Source organism: Nothobranchius furzeri, chromosome 4 (assembly GCF_043380555.1).
Source record: "Nothobranchius furzeri strain GRZ-AD chromosome 4, NfurGRZ-RIMD1, whole genome shotgun sequence".
Classification (NCBI taxonomy): domain Eukaryota; kingdom Metazoa; phylum Chordata; class Actinopteri; order Cyprinodontiformes; family Nothobranchiidae; genus Nothobranchius; species Nothobranchius furzeri.
The window spans coordinates 83,081,026-83,098,424 of NC_091744.1; the positions used below are offsets into that span (position 1 = coordinate 83,081,026).

A 17,399-nucleotide genomic window follows, 5' to 3' on the forward strand; every position below is an offset into this window, starting at 1 on the left:
ATGAAGGCCTAAATCCTAAACCGCAGTGGTTTGATCGCAGCCTTTATCTTAAATCAATCAATACTTTATTAATCCCAGAGGGAAATTAGAGTTTCAGTACACACAATTCAGAGATCAGACATACGTGGGCAAGACACATGACAAGAATTGGTGACTGTGGTCATTCGCAACCCGAGTCGCGCTACCTTAATAGAGATAAGAGGGTTACATGAGGATTGGTTCAGGTGGAGGGAAAAAAAGGCACTTCAGAGTTAGCCAGATTTTGTTCTTGAATAAAAGGTAATCTTTGTGTTTTTGTCCTCCAGAGGGCGCTCAAGGACCCACAGAGTCCAGATCTGGGATCCAGATTAAGCTCTACTGTGTTCACACCAAGTAAGTTTTCCTTCAGCCATCCGTTTGTTCAGAACCCAGAGTTTTCTCAATGTCTTGGCTTAGTTGCAGGTTTAGAACAAATCTGTTAGTCTGAAACCGTTTTTTATAGAAAAGTTGTCCTCTGTTAAATTCGTCATGTAGAAAAATCAGTTCTAATGAACAGGAGAAGCTGTTTTTACTGTTATTCATCCCGTTCTGCAGGAGGCTTGGGTGATATCCAAATAATACCGTCTAGCCTCCACATTTTACCACGGTGTATGGCATTACCAAGACTAATTTAAAAATGATGGCATAAGCCTAACTGTTGGTTTGGACCATCACCGCTCAAACTGAGTAACAAACACTGTTCCTAAAACAACAACATAACACACATAATAACAGCTTTTAAAAAAGCAGCTTATGAAAAAAAATTGCCTGAAAAATCAGCTTGTTTACCTTTTCTGGCTTCAACCAACTGCTGACAACCTGCGGCCGATCACTTTTCAGAGCTGATCACACCAGCTGTCTGTGTGCAGCACCGAGTCCCCCCTCCCTCCCCCCACCCAGAAATAAACAAACGCGTCTGCCGAACTTTTACTCCGTAATGTAAACTTTAACTCCTGCAGCGTAGAGGAAACGTGTTAAATACGTCAACACGGTGGGTTTAATAGACGCTTTAAAGAACAAACTCTGGCCGGTGAGAGGTGAGTTTGTCTCACTGCAGAAATAACAACACACACGGAGCGTCAGCAGTCAGACGCAGCCGCTCACCAACACGTGTGTGTGTGTGTGTGTGTGTGTGAGCGTGAGTGTCAGATGGCTGAACAATAACTTGTAGAATAATTAACAGGGATGTGTATTTTTGAAATTCTGGTGATACGATACATATTACGATACAGTTGAGACGATACGATATATCACGATATATTGCGATACATTCAGTCAGACGTTACAAGCAATTTTTTTTACTGAATTTATTGTTAGAATGTTCAATAAACAGTCCAAACTGATACATAACATGTTTAACATGAAGTATCTGAACCATGATGGAGGGATTTACTGTTAAATGGTGGAATCGACACCCGTTGCACACTGCTGCCAACTAGCGGGTGGCGATTGAATTGCACAAAACAAAAAGAAAATACACAAATGTTTGCATGTAAATTCTTTCAAGAATTAGATACACGGCTTTTGAATATCGATGTAATAATCGCAAGAAAAAATATCACGATATATTGCCATATCGATATTTCCGATACATGGCTTTTGAATATTGATATAATATTGCTGGAAATAATATCACATTATATTGCCATATCGATATTTTCTTACATCCCTAATAATTAAAGTCATCATGCTAGAGCAGCTTCTCTGTGAACGACCACACCAGCTTCTGCCACAATAAATATAATTATAATTATAATAAATCACACACAAAGTTGTGAACGTTTTAATTTCCTTTCTGAACTATTTCTGTTGAGTTTTAATGTTTAAAATCTGTTAGATTGTTACTGACAGCAGCTACGTTTAAGTTTCTGTTCTGACTGAACGCTGCTGCAGCATGGAGGTGTAGCTCTCAGTCATCCTGGACATGATCATCCTGAGAGTTTTAGCTGAAAACAGCTGGACGTTTCTGGATATGTTGGAGACATTTAGCCTCTCATCCCAGAGGCTTCTTCCAGACTTTGGTTGTGGTCAGAAACAAACACACTGGTTGTGCTGCAAGTCTTTTTCTTTTTCTCTCCAAAGCACGTTTTTGTCTAAATGAAGGTGATGTTGTTGTTCATAGAGTTAAAATTCATGTTGAAGTTGAGATTATTTCATCCAGTAGGACCTGTGGTTAGCTGGCTCGTGTAAAACATGTCATGTCTTGAAGGAATCGGGAATCGATAGGAACCGGAATCGAAACAAGGATTTGGAATCTGAATCGTTCAAAATCAAACGATGCCCAACCCTAATTGTGACAGACAACTGATCACTCATTGTGTGCAATCTAAATGAAATAAGTCAATAAATCTCTTAATATTTAGAACTTCAAATATAAAACAAACTAAAATCGATGTGTTGGGGTCCTTTGGGTCATTTCTTCAGTCTAGTAGTAGCAGCAGTTGGCCACAGGTGCCCGATTTATTACTTTTTTTATCGGCCTTTAAAAATAATTTCAGCCGATATAGGAAAAAAATGGATTATATCGGTCGGCCTCTACTACCCTTTTTGCATCCCCTTCGGTGTCATTCTGGAGGCTTTGTTGTGCGTCTCTTTCCATCTCAGAGCTTGTGTTAAAAGCTGCCTGGACTTGGTTTGGGACTAGCAAACAGCTTTTACGTGTTGACATTTACGTCTAAGGAACGTTCTGCAGACTTTTGTTTTAATATTTTTGCGTCTTTGCGTTTCCAGGAGTTTGCAGGACGTCCAGATTTGGTTTCAGCCTCACCTCGGTTCCAACTCGGCAGGTTTTCTCTCTCACTCTGGTTCCCAGGAAGGTCTTGGTGAGTTTACAGTAAAAAGTCAGCGTTTGTTGACTGTGGATTCTTCATTTCCAACTCGGTTTGTTTGCTTTGATTTGTGACTTTAAAGCTCGTGTTTATGTTTTTATGGTTGTTTGTGTGGATCTGAAAGGCCTCAGAGACAGAAATCCTTCTGATTCTTGTTTGTGTTCCTGACTTTTCTCTTCTTGCTGAATTACGCCACCGTGTAATAAACAAGATGCTAATCTTTAAGGCTTAAACAAATGTGAAGCATAGGATACATTTTTTAACTTTCTTACTGGAGAATGTGCTTTTTTGATTATTTTCTCTTTGCCCCACATCCAAAACACTGTTGTGTTCCTCAGCCGGGTTTTCAGACCATCTCACAGACCAGAGCTCGGACAAGGATTCAGGAAGCGGCTCACAGACGGACCTCCGAAAGATTCTTCCACTTCCTGCCCCCTCGGACTTCCTGTCAAACGCGGCTAACGTCAGCGGAGCGATGCCCAAGCTGATGACCCCCGATGCCTTCATGACACCAAGCACCTCGGTACTGACTGGGAATTCCTTGTAAAGCTTCAGAACACAAGAATGAGCCGGGCTCCTTTTTATTTGTCACCCAGCAACGATTTGTTAGTTGCTCCTGCATTTTTGTTGAGCGCTGCTAGCAACACTAAACAGACAGGAGCACATGACACCGTCTGTCTGTAAGTCTCGTTTGAGGACGACTTTACTTTAATACAATGTGGGTTACCAGTAATTGAGCTGTTTAAACATAAACGCAGTATTGTTCTTGTTTAGATGCAGTAATCCTGTTATTATATTTACTTCCTGTTCATGTTATTTGTTTTGTTACCCGTCAGGTTCCTGCGTCTCCTGGCAGCAGCGCCAGCAGCCTGACCGTCGTTACGGCCATCAGCAGCAACTCGGACTCAACTAATAGGTGACCTTTCTCTGTAAGATCATCAGATGCTTCTCTTCTTTGTGTTTGTGACACTGTGTGCGTGTGTGTGTGCGCGCAGAGCAATGGACGATGTTAGCCAGAGTCCCATCAGAGGAGACAACAGCAGCAGTCTGGGACTCTCTGCCTCCACCAGCAGCCCAAGAGCTGCTTCTGCCGTGCTGCTGCCCGGACTCGACGGCCTGCAGGTAGGAAACGGCGCTCTCGTGTCAAACTCTCTGTTCCAGTCGGATACGGCTGCTAAAAAGTATGCCTGAAGGCTCCAAATAAATATTCCCTCAATCTTGCTGCTCCTCTCCAGGCTCTTGCATCTCCAACTGGTCCTCTGTCTCTGGACAGCCCTCAGGTCCCAGACTCCCCCCTGCTGCCCCCCATGGCCTCCCCGACCCGGGCCCGCTCCCCCGATGTCATCTCGTCAGCCTCCACCGCCCTCTCTCAGGACATGCCGGAGATCGCATCGCAGACCCTGCAGCTGCAGAGGGGACACGTGACCTCCCTGGAGACGCTCCCTCTCTCTGCTCTGCAGACGGACAGCATGGCATCTGCCGCTTCTGCGCTGCACATGCTAACCTCACCGCGCACGGCTAGCAATAACGGGTACAAGCGAGGAGCTGATGAGTGTTTAAGACGTCTTATGCGCTTCAGTGCATCTCTTCATATATGTGTGTTTTATGTTTAACCCTATAAACTGCAGATCTTGTTCTGAAATCGACCCATCAAACCTCTCTTACAGTTTGTTAGCCCTGGAGCTCGGAGGGGTAGATGGGGCAGGAAGTGGACCAGCTGAGCCAGAACTCGGACTGGGAAACCAGCCGTCTCTTCTGGAAAACGCGTTGTCGCAGGAAAACCCTGGGGTGGTTGGAGGATCCTCCGATGGCAACATCAGTCACACGGCATGGCCGGCTGCTCCTGACATCACCAGGGAGACCAGGAACAGCCTCCGGGACAACGGTCTGGGGGAGTGGTCAGTAGTCAAGCTGTTGTTGTTTTTGTAGGTAAAGTTTATTCAGGTTCCTTTCTCAGACGTGTTTACATGTTTCATAGTTCAAGAGATGATTCGGAGAGGCTCCTGAGATCACCTTTCCATCGACGCTCTTTTCACCTCACACCCAATGATAATCAGGACACCGGCGCTGAGCAGAGGTAAGGCAGAGGGCCCGCGCTTCACTAAAGGCCCGTTAGAGGCCTCTTATTCGTCCTGCTCCGGCTTCAGCGGCCATCTCAAGTTTTCTCTTTCTGCCCAACTCAGCGATCCCGACGATGAAATCGCTGCTTTGGCGTCTTCGGCTGGGAGCTGTGGCTCTCGCTCTTCTCACAGAATACCAGTTAAAGACTGGAAGTCCTCACCGCGAAGCTCGCCAGAACTAAAGAGGAGGACCAAGAAGGATGACAGGTATGTTTTTATTTAAACTCTGGTCGTGCAGTAGGGCTGTAGCGAAGCCTCGATGACTTTGACGGCTCGATTCAAAAAATTAGTCAACGTCAGATCCGGTAGTCGACGCACCGCGCCCACTTGTTGCATCCTCAGGAGTTTGTAAATAGAGAAGGAATCTGCCTGTTTTTCCTCTAGTTCGCCCTCTTCTCCGCCTTCACTAACATCTCCGCCAAATACCGAAGACCCGGAACAATGTCCGTCCGCTACTAGATTCCTTTCCTGTTTTGCCCGCCTTCGTCTCCCGGCAACGGACAACAACTTCCGGGGTCAGATGTGCGGCTTCGTCAGATGTAGAAAATCACCGGGAGCGTTTCTCCCTTCATAAAGGAGCTTCTTTCAGACATTAGGAGAGCTGTTTTCGTGCTAGCAGTCTCTCCTCCATGCTGGTCTGTTTGCTGCTGGGTGTTTTGTGGGCCATTCCCACCTGTACCGGGTCAGCCCGGGCCGGGTAGCGTAGGTTGTTTACATATCTGGGTGGCCTGGTATTTTTCCGGGCCAACCAAGACTCATTCTCAGCCCTCTTCTCGAGGGGGTCTGCTTCAGGCCGACCAGGGCCAACACACCCACTGCTGACAGCAAATTCACACCTTCCATTAGAGCAAGCCTCTGATTGGTGGGTAGAATCAGCCCACATGGGCTTAAGACAAGGATGTGTGGAATCAACCGGGCCAGGCTGGGGCCGACTGGGGCTACCCGGCCCGGGCCGACCCGGTACAGATGGGAATGGCCCATTTGTTTATTTAAACTTGGTAACTTGAACTTAACGTTGGTAAAGCTACTGTTAGCATTTTCGCTAACAGCTTCTTGCGTTTGGATAAGCTGTTACGTTTTGGTTTAGAGTTCATCTTTTTTGTGGTGCAGATCTCCCTTTTATTACATTTAGAGTGTTGCGGGTTTTCGGTTTAGTTTAAAATATCACCTTGAGTTTGGTTTAACCGCCCAGTTCAGAGTTTGGACCTTTGGAGATCCTTATTTTGGTCCAGAACCCAGTAATCTTAGCCCAGTGGGACATCCCTACTTATTTGTACTTTTGTTTTAATTCCCCACAGGCAGAATTAGTTTTATCATTCCCAACCTGTGGATGGAAAGATTTATGCTTTTTGTAGTTGTAAATAAACCTGATCATCATTTTAACTTTTAAATCCCGTTATTGTCCCTTCCTTTTTGCACACGAGCCAAACTCCCCAGGAAGAGTTGTAACACCACTCGCCTCACGCACATAAGTGACCAACACAAAGCAGCATGGAGACACTCCGTCTCCAACCACCTCTCAGGCAGCAGCCTGCACTCCCAAGTTCTACACGTCACCAGAACATAACCAACCAACACAATAAAAGCAGTGTTATACAAAATGGAAGGCCTGTAGTGTTTATTCTCTTACAGTAACAATTTATCAATTTTTTTGAGGAATTTATTAAAGATTTTTTGGTTTTTATTAACTGTGCAATAGAAAAATATTCATTAGATTAATCGTCTAAATAGTCATTAGAATAGTCGACTATTCGATAAAATAATCATCAGAATAATCGTTTTAAAACTAATCGTTTACCCCCAGCCCTATCGTGCAGCTCAAAGTGCAACAAGATACAAATTAGGGTTGTCACGGTAACCGGTGTAGCGGTAAACCCCGGTAAAAAAAGTTGACAATAATAATAATAACGTCTTGTTTTTTAAAAACTATATTATCTCGGTGGATTACCGTGGCTGCGGTGTAGGCGCGGTGACCCTTACCAGCCACCGTATCATCTGCTGAAGTTGCCGGTGGCACATGCGCACTTTGTTGTTTACAACCAAAACTTTCTTGTAGCTAAAGCTGAAATAATGGCCAAAGGAGGAGACGGCAGCGCTCAGGACATTTATTATCCCTCAAAGAAGACAAAGTGGGAAGTACGGGCATCTTTTGGATATTTGAAGAATGCCGAGGGACAGTTGATAGAAGACGGCTATCCTGTTTGCAGCACGAGCAGAAAAAGTGTCTGTGAAAGGCAGCAACGCTTCAAATCTCATGACACATCTGCGTGACCATCACCCACAACTCTACAGTCAACGCAAGGCAAGCTAACGTTAGCGTTTTAGCTAAAATGCGTGATCCGAGGATTTGGGTTGAGGGAGAATGCAACGAGTCGCTATATAAAGCAGCCGCAGCGCCGCTACCTGCATATAAACCGTGTCGTGGACACCCCCATGTTGAAATGACGCTATGCATTACGGGGCTCCCAGGGGCAGATAAGAGTTGGTCTCTCTCCGAGAATAATTATGAATTTAACAACGATTACTGCCTGATGACATTTTCCCAAATCTGCAAAGCTCACTGGAAGGACACAAACCGAGGACAATATTTTCCTGATATAGGGTTTATTACTCAAGTAAGGGTAAAAAAGTATCTGATTAGAAGGCTTCTTGAGTACTGAGTATCATCTGATCTAATATTTTTAAAATGATGACATCAAACAGACATAAAATAAGAAGTTATGGGCAAATATTGGTATTTTAAAGACTAAAGAGAAAAAATGTAAACAAATAAACAACATAATTACAAAATAACACATTTTAGGCAAAATTTAGACACAAACGGAGGACAATATTTCCTGACATACAGGGTTTATTTTATTGTGTGAAAATGTAGCACGTTTAAAAAAAATACCGCGATAATACCAAAAACCGTGGTAATTTTGGTCACAATAACCGTGAGGTTAAATGTTCCCACCGTGACAACTCGTAATACAAATGTTCAGCAGCTCTATAAAGTCTTAACTTCTCCCAAATATGAACCGTTGTTTTCCACACAACAAACTAAAAAAAATCACCCAAACAACAACTGATGTTTGTCTTTGGTAATTAATCCGTCTACAGATTAGGCTGGATAATCTGTAGACGGATTAACAGCAAATATACGTGAAGACTCTGAATGTTGCTTTTATCCCTGCAGTGAATCTTCTCAGTCCAGACACGTGGACCACGTAAGTGAGCTTGTTGTTTAATGCAGCCCTTAACTCTTTGATCCGGGTTACCTTTGACCTCTCTGCTCCTCACGTACCTCAGTTTCACGTGGAAGCTCAGGACGAGCTGCTGGTGCTGCTGCGGGCCCAACAGAGGGATTTGTCCGAGCTGTGGTCGCTGGTTGAAACCATGCCGAGCGCCGTCGTGGCTCAGGTTGAGCACGTGCTGCTGAAGCAGCAGGAACAAGAACGTATCCTTCACCCCGTGGTCTCCAGGCGCTGAAGCCTTCCACAGCGGTCAGCATCCAAACACGCCCATGTCTTGATCTGTTCTTTGTGTTTTGTGCCTCGACTCACTGCTGCCTCAGATCGAAGACTGGATCGGGTTCTGGCGGAGAGTCAGAACCATCAGCAGCAACTTCAGGAGCAACTGGGCCAGCAGCTCAGCCACGCTCTCGGCTCGGCGCTGACGAACAGGATGGACAAAGTGCTGCGAGAGGAGCTGAAGAAGACCGTCCCACAAAGTAAACACACACACACACACACACACACACACACACACACAGTCACAGCTCTGTAGCACTGAGACGACTAGATGAACGCTAATGTGGAAAAATGACTCTTGGATAAAAACAAAAGACAAACCGTGGACAGGTGTGTCCACTACCTCGATGACGATCAACTAGTGGATATTATGTAAAGTTCTGTTACTATAGCAACGGGATTATTTAGCCTTTCCACTTGGTCCCCAACCCTCTGGGCACTAAAGCCGGGCGTACACTGTGCAACTTTTCACTTTTTTGAGCCGATTTTCCACTCGTGCGAGAATCCACGAGATCGGGGCGAGTTTTGCGCCGAGCGTGGTGTACAGGGGGTTACGAGAGGCGATTAACACCACGTGACCAGCTACCGATCAGCAATCGTGAGCTCGCACGGACTTCTGGCGTGTGTAATATTTAGCTCGTCCCTCATGAGGATATCGCACTGTTGAAGCGGCACTGCGACCCAAAAAGTACCAGAACCGCTCACGGCGCATGCGCAATCCTGCATCAACACCGCTCGCCCGCTATTTCCCTAATAACACACGTTGTTCGTTTTTATTTCTACACTTTTTTTTACTCACAATGACAAAGATTGTCAAGAAAGCGCGTTCGTCGTGTTCATGTCAAAGTAAACTGATCACAAAACACAGATTTACTTTCTTTATTTCGTTTTCCTCATCCAACCCCCATAAATCCCTGTGTGTCCTCCTGCAGCACTCCCGAAGGACAACAGGCAAAACAAGACAAAAAAATCTGACATGTTGTGTAAAAACTGCTATTTTTAGCATATTTTCAGGGCCGACGTGTTGCTACCGGACGTACAGTGTGAGCACATGACTCGTGAGATCTGCCCTGTGAGGAAGTCGTACAGTTTGAGCTGAAGCGGAGTGCTACGACTGAAAAAAGTTGCACAGTGTCCGCCCGGCTTAATGCTTAGCAGCAAACTTCATGTCACTAAAATTTCACCGCTGACAGCAGCTGGTGCACGTTTCTGAACCTGAGTCCTTACATTTAACCAAAATTATCAACTAAACCAATAAAGTCATGGAGTTTTAAATTTAAAAAATCGGTTTGTCTACGTATCGTTTGCTGCGTTTTCATTGGTTGTTGGCCTCTTTTGGCCTGCCCCCATAACTCTGATAACAGCAGTTTCTGATATATCCAGTTTTCATCTCAAAGTTGTTACCATAGCAACAAAGTTGTTGCTTGGCCCAGTCTTGCCGTTGCTTTAGCAACCCTTTGCTACCGCCTGGTGCCGCCCATAGATTTAGGTTGTTTTGTATAAATCGTGATCATTACACCTACGGGTGAACCTGTTCAAGTGAGAATATGGGGCAAAAGTCTGCGGGTCCTAACGTCCCCCTGTTGGGGGACTTTGAAGTTTTGCAGCAAAATTCACGTTGCAAATATCAATAATTAGGGACGTTCCGATCACGTTTAATTTTTTTTTCTCCCAATCTGACTCTAAATCCCAATCCGATACTTTAGAAATGCATTAAGAAAAAAGGAGAAGACTCTAGAGTTGTCCTTGAAGTTATTTTTAATCATTAATGCATTTCTTACTTTCTGTATTTGTCATTTCTTTAGTTGTTTTGCCATAAAGCATCGCTTGTTTAGGAAGTACGTTAATAAGAAATGTGTTGATAAGAATAAATGTAAAAGTAGCCTTGTTGTTGCTCGCATTTTAAATAGTTAGTAATCAGTGTGCGGCTGTTTTCAGCAACATGGATGACACGGCCATGACGGTCAGCAGCAGAGTTAACGTTTTTCTACGAAACACCTGTACGAGAAAGCAGATCACACCGCGACGGAACGAGACCGCAGAACCGACGGTTGCAACCACAGACGCTCATCCATCCGATAAATGTGCTGCCATCTTGGCACTTTTGCTGTGGTTTCTTAATGTGTCCTTTAGTGTCGGCTGAATTACTGCAGCAAACTGAGCAGTCAGTTTTTTAAGGTGGGGCATCAGACGCAGCACTACCTTTTCCACCTCGTTAAATACCCAGTTTGCACATATTACACGTGTTTATTACACTCCCTTTGCTGTTCATTTAAACAAACATTCAAATTACAGACATTTTTGCTCATAACTCATTCGCTGCCAGCGTTTCTCACCGTTTTTACAGTTTTTTTTAAGAGTCACAGAACGTTGCGCGCTAGGATGATGTCGACGCCAAAACAACCAAAACAAAGCTGAGACTCACCTCTTACATCAGGAAGAATCTGTGCGTTTCGAGCGTTATCCGTTCTTTCATAATCCGTTGTTGAATTGTGATCGGCAGAAGCTTTTCCGGTTCGCGCCTCACTTTTTTTTTACAGCAGCGGCCCAAAAACGATCTCCTAACACATGGATGTTCTGCTTCCTGATCACGTGACGTGTGACGTACGTGGATGAAGATCGGCTTTAGAGCTGGGATGTTTGTTCTCACGGTGCGGGGGCTCGTCCGACCCCCACACAGTAAAAACAGTGAACGGGTTAAGGTGACAACTATGCTGTGTTAACTAACTGCTACATGTTGCGGTGCGTGAATTCCCAGACTACCTTAAGTTGCGTGACTTGTGAAGCAAAGAATACTGATAGAGGAACTTGTTAAATTTAAAACTAACTAAGCCGTTATTATTCTGTTTGAAAAAATTTTTCTCCGGGTGAATTTAAAAAGCGACGTTTGTTGTTTTATATCCGATTCTTCTCATGGTGTCCGCTGGGGAAAAAAACTCCAGCTCCTGAACAAAATTAGTCGAGGACCCCTGATCTAAAGGCTCAGGAACCTTCATCAGCGTGACACTTTGAGTCTAGAATAGGGTTGTCACGGTGTGAAAATGTAACCTCACGGTTATTGTGACCAGAATTATCACAGTTTTCGGTATTATCGCGGTATTTTTTAAACATGTTACATTTTCAGACAACTACATAAACCCCGTATATCAGGAAAATATTGTCCTCGGTTTGTGTCCTTCCAGTGAGCTTTGCAGATGTGGGAAAATGTCATCAGGCAGGAATCGTTGTTAAATTCATAATTATTCTCGGAGAGAGACCAACTCTTATCTGCCCCTGGGAGCCCCGTAATGCATAGCGTCATTTCTACATGGGGGTGTCCGCGACACGGTTTATATGCAGGTAGCGGCGCTGCGGCTGCTTTATATAGCGACTCGTTGCATTCTCCCTCAACCCAAATCCTCGGATCACGCATTTTAGCTAAAACGCTAACATTAGCTTGCCTTCCGTTGACTGTAGAGTTGTGGGTGATGGTCACGCAGATGTGTCATGAGATTTGAAGCGTTGCTGCCTTTCACAGACACTTTTTCTGCACGTGCTGCAAACAGGATAGCTGTCTTCTATCAGCTGTCCCTCGGCGTTCTTCAAATATCCAAAAGATGCCCGTACTTCTGACTTTGTCTTCTTTGAGGGATAATAAATGTCCTGAGCGCTGCCGTCTCCTCCTTTGGCCATTATTTCAGCTTTAGCTTCAAGAAAGTTTTGGTTGTAAACAACAAAGTGCGCATGTGCCGCCGGCAACTTCAGCAGATGATACGGTGGCTGGTAAGGGTCACCGCGCCTACACCGCAGCCACGGTAACCCACCGAGATAATATTGTTTTTTTAAAAACAAGACGGTTAATATTATTGTCAACTTTTTTACCGGGGTTTACCGCTACACCGGTTACCGTGACAACCCTAGTCCAGAATAGTGAACCTTTTCACAATATTCTAGTTGTCTGATATGTTGAGTGTGAGGTTCTCATCAGCTGTAAGTCAAGACAATAAAACAAATAAAGGCTGAAATCTCCGACTGAGATTAGTTTCACCTTCCAGGCTGAATCACTGACATAAACGGACTTTTGCACCAGATTCTAACATCTTGAGTTTCACCCGTATGTAGGGCTGCTCGATTATGGCAAAAATAATAATCACGATTATGGTGACTGAAATTGAGATCACGATTATTTAAGACGATTTTTCAATTTATGTTGATTCTATTTGTTTCTATTCAGTCATAAAATTGCTCAGGGCACAATCAGGACAAAAATAAGAAACAAGATGATCACTAAAAGAACTCCTGGTTCCCAGTATAAAAAGACCAATATACTTATAGCTCATAGTCTATGACCCAAGGGCTATAGACCTTGGTTTAACTCATTTAAGTCTAACCAGTACAGAACCAAATACCAATATCTTGCAAATACTGACAGCAATAATTATACAGTGGCATTTATAACAAATAAATGCAAATAAATTGATGTTCACAAAATGTTGCATAACATTTATGTAGCCGTGTCAAGGTGCTGTAGGAGAGTGCACTAGCATCGTGTCCCCAGAGAGATTAGTTATTATTTATCAGCGTGAGAAACTTATTTCTACCTTATTTATAAACTATTTATTTACAAGTCCATCAGTTAATGTAATAATTGTCCCAACCACAGCTGCACTCCCCACCCCCCAACCTGGTCTCACAGCAATCGGGCAAGCTGCACGTGTGTCTAGCTCGCCGCACGCGCACATTTAGCTGTTTTTAGCTGCTCAGGAGTCCGCAGGTGCGGTGTGTGTGTCACTCACTCTGGTTACTCCAACAGGGAGCCGGCTCTGAGAGCTGTCTTTAGCGACCGACACATCACTGCATCATCCCTTTCCTAATGTTGTGAAGAACAGTCCGGAGCGCAGGCGGAGTGTTTAGCTAACCTGCAGGAAATGTCGACGACAGTTATCCAGAAAGTAGCTAAGGGTTACCAGAGATGTTTCTGAGGTGTTCGCTAGGTACTTTTAAGATTTAAAAGTCAAGAAGGGGGTCTGAAAAGCTGCTAGAAATAGCGTCAAAGTCGCTAAGTTGGCAACACTGTGGAGGAGCGCTTCATTTGCAACTCAGGGCAGCGCAAGCGGGAGGAGCAAATAATCGGCTTGTTTTGTTTTTTATAATCGTTCAAAACTCAGATCGTAATCGTGATTAAAATTCGATTAATTGAGCAGCCCTACCCGTATGGATAAACTGCCTCTTTGTCCCTTTAAATACCCAGAGTCAACGAGTACAGCAGCTTGTGCATCAATAAAACATGTCTTAATGCTTCAGATAATTCAAGGCAGAACAAATTAAAAATAGCCGAGGCAGCGGAGGTGTCTTGATCGCAGCAGCCTCTGGAGGAATGTCTTCCTGCCTCGCCTCTCCTGCCCTCTGATTTAAAAACATTTTGATCTTCTTCTCTCCACTGTCTCTTGTGTAATTATAGAGGAGTTCTTCTTGTTCATCTGTTTTTATCATTCTTCTTCCCCTCCAGCGATTTCCAAGAGTCTGGAGCCCGTGACGGGTCAGCTGAACAGCACCATAGCGGCTAAGCTGACGGCTGTGGAGGTCTCTCTGAAGGACAATGTCAGCAAGGTGGTCAAATCCAAGGTAAAGCGTTGTGGTTTGTGTTCTTGCTGCCGCATTTTCCCACGTCCGGGTACGTCAGAACCGTCTCTCTGCTTCATCAGAACACGACCGATGCGATTGGGCGAGCAGCAGCCGAAGCCATGCAGGGTCCGATCCAGGCGGCCTACAAAGATGCCTTCCAGAGCATCGTGCTGCCGGTGTTTGAGCGAGGCTGCCAGTCCATGTTTCAGCAAATCAACGACAGCTTCAAGCAAGGAACGCACGAATGTAAGACGACCAGATACCAAATCGTCCTTCTCAGACACTGAAAACTGGTATTTTTTTATCAGGCTGTTGTTGATTCGGACCCAGGGGAGCCGATCCGGTGAAGTTAGTTTACAGACGGGGTCGTTTTGAAAGTGAAAACTTTACTTGGAGGCTTTTCTTCATGTGAGCATCTCGGATATTTGCTCAGCGACCGTTTGAGGGTTAGATTCTCTTCAAGTGGAAATCCTGTGAGGAAGAGTTATTTGGTTCTTCTCTGAAGCTGTAAATCTGGTCAGTTCTCTAATCTAACGTGTGCAGAGTGGAGGCGTCTGCACTAAACTCGGAGGCTTCGTCCTGTTTACATATAATCCACGATCACATTCCGGGTTTAGCCGTTAAATATTGACTGGAAGTGCCGCGTTAACATCTGCACCGCTGCGTAGCGACCGGGCCTGTCACACGAGTTACTTAATCGTACGATGCATTTATCTCTGAGAGGAGCATCGTCGGCTCACACAGACGTCCTCGCTCACCTGCGCCGAGCAGCCAGGTGAGATGGCCTCGTCTTCCACCTGTGAGCTTCTGCTAGGCTGCTTCACTTAAAGCCCGAAGAGAAGAGGAAGAATTAGACTTTGTGAAAATTTTCTTCCAGAAGATGAAATCCTGATATTTTTTATTTATTATTAATATTATTGATCCTACTTTTACCATGAAAATGGCTTCAACTCGTACTGAAGTCTGTGGCTGCAGCTGCGCCTGTTCGCTCACCGTCAGATCCACCTACGTGCACGAGTGTGTGTGCAGACTTGACTAAAGACCAGTGCAGTAAATATTTTATCCATTTATTCACTGAAGAGCCTTTAACGATACAGGAAGTGTGTACAGGCTGTCCGACACGTTTTAGGACATTAATACACGTTTCCTCTAAACCACCAGTGTTTCTTGGGTGTGTGTGTGTGCGTGTGTGTGCGCATGTTCGTGTGTGTGTGCGTGTGCATGTGTGTGCGTGCGTGCATGTGTGTGTGTGTTGGATGGAGAGACTCAGCCCTGCAGCTGTGACCGTGTTGATCTTGTGTGTGTTTGTGTGTGTGTGTGGGGGGGGGGGGGCTGAGGGAGGAAAATACTTTTTTAACTTTCGTCTCTGCAGACATCCAGCAGCTTGAGACCCACATGAAGAGCAGAAAGCAGAGAGAGCAGGACGCGCGGGACCCCGTGATCGGGCAGCTCCAGCAGATGATCGACAGCTTCCAGAGCTCCACGGATCAGCTGGCCAGCAGCATCACAGCCACGGTCCGGGCTGAGGTCCAACAGCAGATGCAGATCGTGGTGGGAAAGTATGTATCCGCGCCGTTCCCTCGTCGATGGCTCTGTTAGCCGAGCGTGAAACCCCGGTTTCACACTGCAAGCATCAGCGGAACGGAACGGCAGCGGAGCGGCTCACTCGCGAACTTCAAAGCGGTCCTTTTCACACCGGGAGAGTCTCGGCCGCGGCACAGCTTTCTCGCTGCGCCTCGCTGTACTCGCGAGATTCTAAAATCCCTCCAGACTTCCGACACCTTCCTCATCGAGAGATCACAACCCCCGCGAGGAATCGCACTGTTGCACTTCTCGAAAGAAACTGGTGGTAAACAAAGTCGTTCGACCACACGTACTGAAGTAAGTTATACGTAACATCGCAACGTTGCATTTTATTTTGAAAATAACTGGGGATTTTATACTGAAACCGTGTGGTTTCCTGTCTCGCACTATGTGGACTGCGGAAATTGACGCGTCCCAGAAGCGGCTCGCTGAAAAAAATAGTACTCGATCCTATCTTTAGCGGCATGCTGCTTCTGGGATGCGTCTGGAAATTGCCGCGTCGCGGCTGGTTTGACACACTCTGACTATAATTGGATTATATTTGAAGTGGTGCCGCTTCGCTGCCGTTCCGTTCCGCTGATGCTTGCAGTGTGAAACCGGGCTGAGAATCTGTTGCTCACATGTACAGAAAGCTGCTTCTGAAACGCTCCTGCCGGTGACCGATTTTAACTCCCAGAGTCGGGTTTAAAAGCATCGACTGGCTTTTTAAGTGGAGCGCCACAGGGTACTGTACTCTCACCATTCCTTTTCACCCTGTACACCTCAGACTTCCAGTACAAATCAGAGACCTGTCATCTACAGAAATACTCAGATGACTCTGCAGTTGTGGGGTGTGTCAGAGATGGACAGGAAGCTGAGTACAGAGAGCTGGTGGAGCGCTTTGTGGCATGGTGTGGAAACAATCATCTGACCTTGAACGTGAACAAAACAAAGGAGATGATTTTAGACTTCAGAAGAAACAGGGTGGAGTCAAACACTGTTTCCATCATGGGAGAAGAAGTGGAGGTGGTTGAGGAATACAAATACCTTGGAGTTCACCTGGACAACAGACTGGACTGGAGAAAGAACAGCGAAGCCGTTTACAAGAAGGGACACAGCAGACTGCACTTCTTGAGGACGCTTAGGTCCTTCAGTGTCTGTAGCAAGATGCTGCAGATCTTCTACAAGTCTGTTGTTGAGAGTGTAATCTCTTCAGCCATCGTCTGTTGGGGTAGCAGCATCAGAAGCAGGGACCTGAAAAGGCTCAACAGCCTAATAACAAAGGCTGGTTCTGTTCTGGGGACGACTGTGGAACCGCTGGAGGAGATGATGCAAAGAAGGATTCTCCAGAGAATCAAGAAAATGATGGACAACCCTGAGCATTCTCTTCACAAGACTGTCCGACAACGGAAGAGTGTCTTCAGTCAGAGGCTTCTTCAGTTTCGCTGAAACACTGACCGCTACTGGAGATCCTTCCTGCCAACAGCCATTGTAATATACAACAACTCTTTGATTATTGATTATCATTATTATTCTGAGCTACTACAGCAATCAATTTCCCTCTGGGATCAATAAAGTATTTTTGAATTGAATTTAAACATCAGGCATGTAAACCAGCAGATGTTTGCTGCAGCGGTGCGGCCGCACTCCGAGCAGCTGCTTACTGGACCGGAGAGTAAAAACAAGCAACGCTTTAATCCTGAGGCTAATATAGGAGCATACATTTGCTCAAGTCTATTGTTCCCAGCGCAATT

General features: G+C 45.3%; 1 protein-coding gene across 1 annotated transcript in view; it reads left to right on the forward strand.

The window, feature by feature from the left end:
- edc4 (enhancer of mRNA decapping 4) overlaps positions 1-17,399 on the forward strand; it is a 33,970-nt gene that overhangs the window by 12,100 nt on the left and 4,471 nt on the right. The window contains exons 13-27 of the mRNA XM_015965209.3: positions 306-372; positions 2,749-2,840; positions 3,185-3,369; positions 3,683-3,762; positions 3,842-3,968; positions 4,082-4,377; positions 4,514-4,744; positions 4,825-4,923; positions 5,030-5,173; positions 8,145-8,175; positions 8,258-8,405; positions 8,523-8,678; positions 13,967-14,082; positions 14,163-14,328; positions 15,455-15,641. Coding sequence (XP_015820695.3) covers positions 306-372; positions 2,749-2,840; positions 3,185-3,369; positions 3,683-3,762; positions 3,842-3,968; positions 4,082-4,377; positions 4,514-4,744; positions 4,825-4,923; positions 5,030-5,173; positions 8,145-8,175; positions 8,258-8,405; positions 8,523-8,678; positions 13,967-14,082; positions 14,163-14,328; positions 15,455-15,641 — 2,125 coding nt within the window. The remainder of the gene's footprint in view (positions 1-305; positions 373-2,748; positions 2,841-3,184; positions 3,370-3,682; positions 3,763-3,841; positions 3,969-4,081; positions 4,378-4,513; positions 4,745-4,824; positions 4,924-5,029; positions 5,174-8,144; positions 8,176-8,257; positions 8,406-8,522; positions 8,679-13,966; positions 14,083-14,162; positions 14,329-15,454; positions 15,642-17,399) is intronic.